This window comes from Phoca vitulina, unplaced genomic scaffold (assembly GCF_004348235.1).
Source record: "Phoca vitulina isolate PV1807 unplaced genomic scaffold, GSC_HSeal_1.0 scaffold19, whole genome shotgun sequence".
Taxonomy (NCBI): Eukaryota; Metazoa; Chordata; class Mammalia; order Carnivora; family Phocidae; genus Phoca; species Phoca vitulina.
Genome location: NW_022589722.1, coordinates 15,221,023 through 15,229,024, shown reverse-complemented (window position 1 = coordinate 15,229,024; position 8,002 = coordinate 15,221,023). Strand labels below are relative to the sequence as shown.

Below are 8,002 nucleotides of genomic sequence, written 5' to 3'. Positions count from 1 at the left end.
CTCAGCATAATACCCTCTAGTTCCATCCACGTCATTGCAAATGGCAAGGTTTCATTTTTTGATGACTGCATAATATTCCTGTGTGTGTATGAGTGTGTGTGTGTGTGTGTGTGTGTGTACCACATCTTCTTTATCCATTCATCTGTTGATAGACATCTGGGCTCTTTCCATAGTTTGGCTATTGTGGACATTGCTGCTATAAACATTAGGGTGCAGGTGCCCCTTCAGATCACTACATTTGTATCTTTGGGATAAATACCCAGTAGTACAATTGCTGGGTCATACGGTAGCTCTATTTTCAACTTTCTGAGGAACCTCCAGAGTTTTCCAGAGTGGCTGCACCAGCTTGCATTCCCACCAAGAGTGTAAGAGGGTTTCCCTTTCTCCACATCCTCGTCAACTTTTGTTGTTTCCTGTGTTGTTAATTTTAGTCATTCTGACTGATGTGAGGTGGTATCTCATTGAGGTTTTGATTTGTATTTCCCTGATGGCTAGTGATGTTGAACATTTTTTCATATGTCTGTTAGCCATTTGTATGTCTTCTTTGGAGAAATGTCTCTTCATATCTTCTGCCCACTTCTTAATTGGATTATTTGTTCTTTGGTTGTTGAGTTTGATAAGTTGTTTATAGATCTTGGATACTAGCCCTTTATCTGATATGTCATTTGCAAATATCTTCTCCCATTCTGTCGGTTGTCTTTTGGTTTTGTTGACTGTTTCCTTTGCTGTGTAAAAGCTTATTATCTTGATTAAGTCCCAATAGTTCATTTTTGCCTTTGCTTCCCTTGCCTTTGGAGACGTGTCTAGCAAGAAGTTGCTGTGGCCAAGGTCACAGAGGTTGCTGCCTGTGTTCTCCTCTAGGATTTTGATGGAATTCAGTCTCACATTTAGGTCTTTCATCCATTTTGAGTCTATTTTTGTGTATGGTGTAAGGAAATGGTCTAGTTTCATTCTTCTGTACGTGGCTGTCCAATTATCCCAACACCATTTGTTGAAAAGACTGTCTTTTTTCCACTGGATATTCTGTCCTGCTTTGTTGAAGCTTAGTTGACCGTAGAGTTGAGGGTCCATTTTTGGGTTCTCTATTCTGTTCCATTGATCCATGTGTCTGTTTTTGTGCCAGTACCATACTGTCTTGATGATCACAGCTTTGTAGTAGAGCTTGAAGTCTGTAATTGTGATGCTACCAGTTTTGGTTTTCTTTTTCAACATTCCTTTGGCTATTCAGGGTCTTTTATGGTTCCATACAAATTTTAGGAATATTTGTTCCAGCTCTGTGAAAAAAGTTGATGGTATTTTGATAAGGATTGTATTGAATGTGTAGATTGCTCTAGGTAGCATAGACATTTTAACAATATTTGTTCTTCCAATCCATGAGCATGGACCATTCTTCCTCAGTTTCTTTCATGAGTGTTCTATAATTTTCTGAGTACAGATCCTTTGCCTCTGGTTAGGTTTATTCCTAGGTATCTTATGGTTTTGGGTGCAATTGTAAATGGGATCAGCTCCCTAATTTCTCTTTCTTCTGTCTTGTTAGTGTATAGAAATGCAACTGATTTCTGTGTATTGATTTTATATGCTGGGGTTGGATCACATTTCAGTGTTAAGTTAGGTCATTATCAGGAATACCTTAGGAGGGACACTTTTATCAGAATATCTTTTCTTTGGGCAGGTGAGAAAGAATGGCCCCAAGTAAAGATCCATGCAAGGAACTAGAAAGAGGGTTGGAACTGCACCAACATGGACAGGTACAGGACTCACCTGGAGATCCTGTTACAATGCAGGTTCTGCATGTGGAGAGTGAGTGGTGCTGAGAGTTTTCTTTCCTAACAAACTGCCAGGTGATGCCCATGCTGCTGGTCATAAGACCCCACATTTTGGATGAGGAGGTACTGAAACATCCAGTCTTAGAAAGCTTGGGTGGAGGCACTGCTCTGAAGAAGACCCTTGAGCCCCAAGTGGAATGGGGCTGGAGCAAAACAGAGAGAGAAAGCACTCAGGGCAGTTGAGGGTCGAGAAAGACTAGTTTGGCTCACCTGATTTTGCTTAAAGCTATTCTTTCCTGGGTGGCTCAGTCAGTTAAGGGTCTGCCTTCCACTCAGGTTATGATCCCAGGGTCCTGAGATCAAGCCCCACATCAGGCTCCTTGCTCAGCGGGGAGACTGCTTCTCCCCTGCCTGCCGCTCTCCCTGCTTGTGCTTGCTGTCTCCCTCTCTCTCTCTCTCTCTCTCTGTCAAATAAATAAATAAAATCTTTTTTAAAAAAGCTATTCTTTCCAGGGCAAAGAGGAGTTTGATAGATAGATACTTAAGATTTTGTATTTTATTTTATATTTCTGATTTTATGTTATATATATCTATTTATTTAAAACTCATTACATAATACTCTCTCCAGTGGAATTGAAATCTACTTGTTGGTCCCTGGTGAAGGTGTTGGGTGTTGGTTGTTGATGAGGCTTTTCTAAGATTATACCGTGCTTCCCAGACTGGGACACCTTTAGCTCCCTGACAGTATGTCTGGAACAACATCCATTGGAAAATCTGGGAGGAAAAAAAAAAGTTTTCTATTAAAATAAACTCCTATATCACGGAGAAGAATACAACATGTGGATGAACTTCAATGGGTAAGCATACCAGGGGTTGTGGTCATAGCTTCAGGCTATGCTCTCAGGTTCTGTCCAAGGTTTTCCTTTCTTCTGCAAAAAGGAATAGGGCAGTGGTAGACAAGTTAAGAAATCACAACCGAGATAATGCCTGTAAAGCACATAGGTGGTGTGCTCTTTTTTTTTTTTTAATTGTTGATTTTCTCAATGCCATTTCCTCTTTCTTCAGTTCTTGCCTCCTGAGGTTATTTCTGGATTCATTTCTATCTCACTGCTCTTGACTTCCCTTCCCTCTGTACAAATAATATGTGCTAGTCTGTCCTCCTTTTCTCCCTCTTGTTTGATGTTGGTTCTTGGTCTTGGCCTTCACTGAGTCCCTTCTTGCCATCTCCTGCTGGTCTGTCCATCACTCTTGCTTAACTTCCTCAGAGAGTGGAGTTACGAATGGCAGACTTTGGGTCAGAGTCCATGCTTGCCATTGTGAGGACTTGACAATCATGGAAAAACTTATCTTAACAATGAGCTCCTACTATTGCTAGCTAATGTTTATTGAGCCCTAACTATGAACTATTAAGAAGTGCATAAAATAACCCTGTGCAGAGATACTCTGCCTCTTCTTGGCAACCTGCACTACCACCCCACCTCCCTCCAGCTCAGTGGTGCCTCCCTGTGCAGGAATGGGAACTGAATTGACAATGACCCCCAATGGACACTCAGGAGTGGGACTGGGATGACCAGTCCAATGGCACTTCATCCCATAGCCTGCAGGGGATACATTACTTGGCTCTCTAGTGCCTGGAATTTTCCAGATAACTGTATGACTCCCAATCAGCTTTGGTTTATTTTGCAACATGATTCCTTTCCAGTTACCCCTTGTCCCAATCATTCAAGAGGTACGCTTTACAAAGTCTGAATAATGGTTCCTTTCCTTGCCATGGTGTTGCTGGTAACCTCTAGTTTTTATTTATTTATTTATTTATTTATTTATTTATTTATTTCATTAACTAAAAAACTTTGAGTCAAGATTTTAAAATTGGTATATAATGTCTTTAAAATGTTTTCTTGGGCTCCACGACTAGGACAAAGGTGAGAGTACAGTAATAAAGGAGGGATACTCTTGCCTGTGGATAACAGTAAGTGCCTATCTACAAAGAACAGAAAGATGTTTTCTAAAGCTATTGCTTGGGAACGAAAGAAATTATGCTGGATTGTGCACTTGAGTGCAATGTTTTTTCCTTTCATGACTTGAGTCAGCCTGTGCCCCAAGTCATACTGAATGACCCCTCTGGAAGTGTTTAACTGTCTTGCTGCCTCTCTGGTATTTTGTTCCTAGTAATCTACTCCAGATAGAAGAAAAAATATTCAGCTAGGCCATAGATTGCTCAGGCCAGTGCATTTAGGGACAGAGAGAGATCATCAGGTGACATTAAGAGGGTGATGACAGAGCTTATAATCAGGAGAACTGGTTGTTCCACTAGGTGGTTTCTCTCATCCATTCTAAGTTATCAGAGTTTAATTACAAAGGATTTTATAAATATCTACATGTAGCAACCACCTGAATCTTTGGTACAAGGATGGTAATTATTGGCCTAGCTAAAATAGGAAATAAAACAAATGTAGAGTTCAATCTAGAATCAATTAATATCATAGGAGAATTGGTAAGAAGACTGTCTGGTATTGTTATTCCTGACTCTATTCCTACTCCCAGGAAAAAGAGGCCAAACTTGTATTTCTAGACTCCCTTCTAGGGAACCTAAGTGAGGAAGGAGAAGGAAGGTCAGACATGGAGTTTGGGGAGGAGGGGAAGAGTTTGGGGGTGGGGTGGGAGAGATGTTGGATGGGGATACAGGGAAGGAAATAGGTGGAGGGCTGGCTGACCCTTAACTTTAAAAACTCGTATACATAAATAGTTATTATAAATCAAGCTAACAGATAGTTAATAAAATAGTAGTATCCTCTAGTCTTCATGAGCTGAATCCATAATGATTTGGAAGGCCAGGTTTGAATTGTAGAATTATCAGATTCTTCAGAGATACTTGCCAAAATGTTGTGACCCACGGCCAGTCTCCAGTTTCCCTGCTTTTCATATCCTAGCTCCTTCCTGCACCACACTACAAGGGCTCTCAGGCACACATGTGCAGATGCCCCAGCCTCAAGCACAAGCTCTAGTCACATTCCCCACACTCCAACCTCCTGACAAACAGGCGTCTCTAAGCCAACCCTTGGGCCTCAGGGTGCATAAACTGGTGATGTGTTTCTTTCTTGGGGGTTTGAACTCAGGAAAAAGGCCCATAAAGGTCCTAAAAGTGAGGTTGGGTTCAGTCTATAAGAAAGAGGTGTGGGAAGGGTTCCAAGTAGGCACATCCCCTTGGCTTCATGGCCTTCCTGTCCTGTGGAGGGAGATACAGGTGGAGGAGGGCCACAGTGAGGCTCTTGAAAGTAGAGGGGTCCCTCTTGCCCAGCTCTAAGGCTAGTACTAAGTGGTAGAACTCTCCAGTGTTCCCACAAAGAACATCTTTAAAAGTAGCAGGTAAAGAGCCAAGCTATGGCTTTGGAGGTTGAAAGACCCCAGGTCCACACTTGTCCAGGAAGTTTCGGAGTCACTTGTCTTTGAGTGGACCATAGTGGGCTGGACACAGACATCTCGGTAGTCATCAGTGTGGATTAAAATGGAGAGACCTTCTTTCTCTCCATTTTCTAGGCACAAAAAATATTCCAGCTAACCCAGAGCCTGAAGTAGGACCTCCAAACAGGACAGAGAGAATTTCTCAATCTCCCTGCCTAGTGGAGAGCTTATATTTTAATTTGACTTAGAAAAATAAAATCACACGGCATGTCTTGTACTTCATCCTAGTGTGATACATACATGGATAATAACAAAACATAAGCCACATTATCCAACTTTTGAATCCTTATAGTGCTCTCTTACACCTGTTGTCTGCCCTGTTTATGTGTTTCCCTTTGTTTACTAGTCTTCTACGTTATAAATTCTTTGAAGGCATGAAGATGCTTATTCATCATTGGGTTCTGGATTTGCACGCATCAGATATTCAATAACTCATTTGTTGAACTGAATAGGATGTTTCAGAATTATTAAAAATGAGTGGCTAAGGACATATTACCTTATTCCAATATTTCTTGGAGTTAGTGGGTTTTTTTCAATTTCTGTATTAATTTAGATGAAGTATTCATTAAGCTTTTAAAGTAAGTAAGTAAGTGCGATCCTTTAAAACATTTTATAAATGTTTAGTTTCCAAAAAGAATTCCTGTGATATATAATTTTTCTCAAATAAAATGAAATTCAAACAAAATTAGGACAGAGTTGTAGGAAAGCTAATAGCAATGACAGCTTTGGACATTTTTTGCTCTTTGTAGTTTCAAAATAGACTTTTTCTTCTTTTTGGAACTTTGTGGTGCAAGAGCACCCTTAATAAGAGAAGAGATCATATGTAGAAAAATAACATTATCTAGTACAAAATATTTTTGAGAGCATAAGTCATGACTGGAGAACCAATATTTTGTAAGGATACTTTACAGTCACTTTTAGGCAATGTTTATAAAAAGCCTAACAAACTTGACCCTGACTTGGCAAAATCAGTCAATGAGGGTTTGAATTAAGCAACCAGCTCAGTTGCTGGGGTCCTGGGGTTCTGACCTCAGCAGCCAAACTGCTGGGGCCACACTGATTGGTTTTGCCAGATAGTCATTTATTGGGTTTGCACACAGAGATATGATCTTCTTGACTTTATAGATTCACTAGACTTCTCTTACATAAAATAATGTGTAAATATATTTTCTGATTAAGATGGGTATTTACATAGGGGCTGCACACATTGCTATTTCACAATTATTGAGAATATGGGACGGTAGCCAATACTCTTAACAACCAGTAAGGCAAGATCACCAATCCATCAGAACAGAAGAGGCCAGAGTTTGGACAAGAACACGAGTTTTCCCTTGCTGTTCCCAAAGGTACTACAACTACCTGGATCATCCGCTCCTTCCATCGATGAAACCCACATCAACCCAGGAGTGTGACCACCACAACTTCCTAGCCCTAATCTGGAAAGGAAGCAGAGCAGATATTTTAAAATGCTGTGCCAGGATGCTATGGGCCCATCTGCAGGTCACAATGTATTTAGCTCCTAGGACAAAAGACCAAAAGGAAGAAATGGAGGGAGGTGAAGGAGTAAACAATAGTGGTGAGTTGACCTACTCACACTTCACTCCATTCCCTGACTGAAACTTTCTCTAGAACATCAGAGTGAGAGGAAAGCATCGAGAAGATGGGGAGCTCCTACAAATGTTTCTCAGCTTCCGGATTTTGATGGTCTCCATCAATTGGAAAGGATGCCATCAGCAAACTCTAAATCTGTAATTTCTCTGTAGTCTTCAATAGCTCTCTGTCACCATGACTATCTGTTTTGGCAGGAGCCCTGGTGCATTCGGCCAGGAGACCGCACCAGAGACCAATGAAGGTCAGGCCCAAGTTGGGTAGCACCCCAGCTCCCAGCCTTTTGTCCTCAGTTCTCTCTGAGCACACAACCCCAGACACATCAATGAGCACTGTGTCACCTCATCATAAGCACTTCAAATTTATTGTACCATTTATTGAATACATTTTCCCTTCCATTAAGAAAACTCATCTGAAAGACTTTATGAAGTCTTACAGTGAATTCAAATGGCAAAAAGGGTACAGATCCACTGGTGTTAAGCAGGATTGTGTGAAATAAACAGCCCTGCTTTGCTTAGAAAAATCTCTAAGATCAAGAAAAGAGGGGGTTTTCAAGAGAAAGATGGGTTTTCAGGATCTGACTGTGCTGTATTGTACGATGTGTTTTTATTCTGGGAAAAAGAAAGCATTTACCGCCTACTATTTTAAACTAAAACGACTGCTTTTGCTAATTTTATAGCTTGCTTTTTTTTGTAAAGTGCAGTGACCAAGCATAGACAATAATGACCAAAAAAAACTGACTGCAAATGAAATTTTGTATGCAATTTTTAATTAAGCAATCCGTGCAAACATTTTTTTTTTTCTTCAACATCAGGAGGAAAGAAAACGACCACACTTGAGTGGCTGGTGGAAAAACAGAAAATGCTTTCTCATTGCAACCAGATTTCAAAGCAGTGGAGTGTAGGGAGGCAGGGCCCAGGCCCTTAGTATTCCTCAGGATTGCTTGATTGCAAGTCTCGCAAATAGGAATCAATTATGTTAGGAGGCACACCTTGCAAGAGGAGCCTGCAGAAGGAAAGGCCACCTAGAGAAGACGAAGAGGAAAAGGCAAAGTCAAAACCGTCTATGTGAAAGATTACTCAAATACTACTTCCTGACTAGCTGCCTAGAAATGGGACTAATTATGTTCCAGTTAGTTACAAAGATTCATTCAGTCCCTCCTTGGA

The 8,002-nt window shown here is 40.8% G+C and overlaps 1 protein-coding gene across 1 annotated transcript in view; it reads right to left on the bottom strand.

The window, feature by feature from the left end:
- Nucleotides 1–7,583: 7,583 nt before the first annotated feature.
- MYBPC1 (myosin binding protein C1) overlaps nt 7,584–8,002 on the bottom strand; it is a 71,690-nt gene continuing 71,271 nt past the window's right edge. Inside the window, exon 29 of the mRNA XM_032416908.1 lies at nt 7,584–7,860. Coding sequence (XP_032272799.1) covers nt 7,760–7,860 — 101 coding nt within the window. The 3' untranslated portion in view covers nt 7,584–7,759. The remainder of the gene's footprint in view (nt 7,861–8,002) is intronic.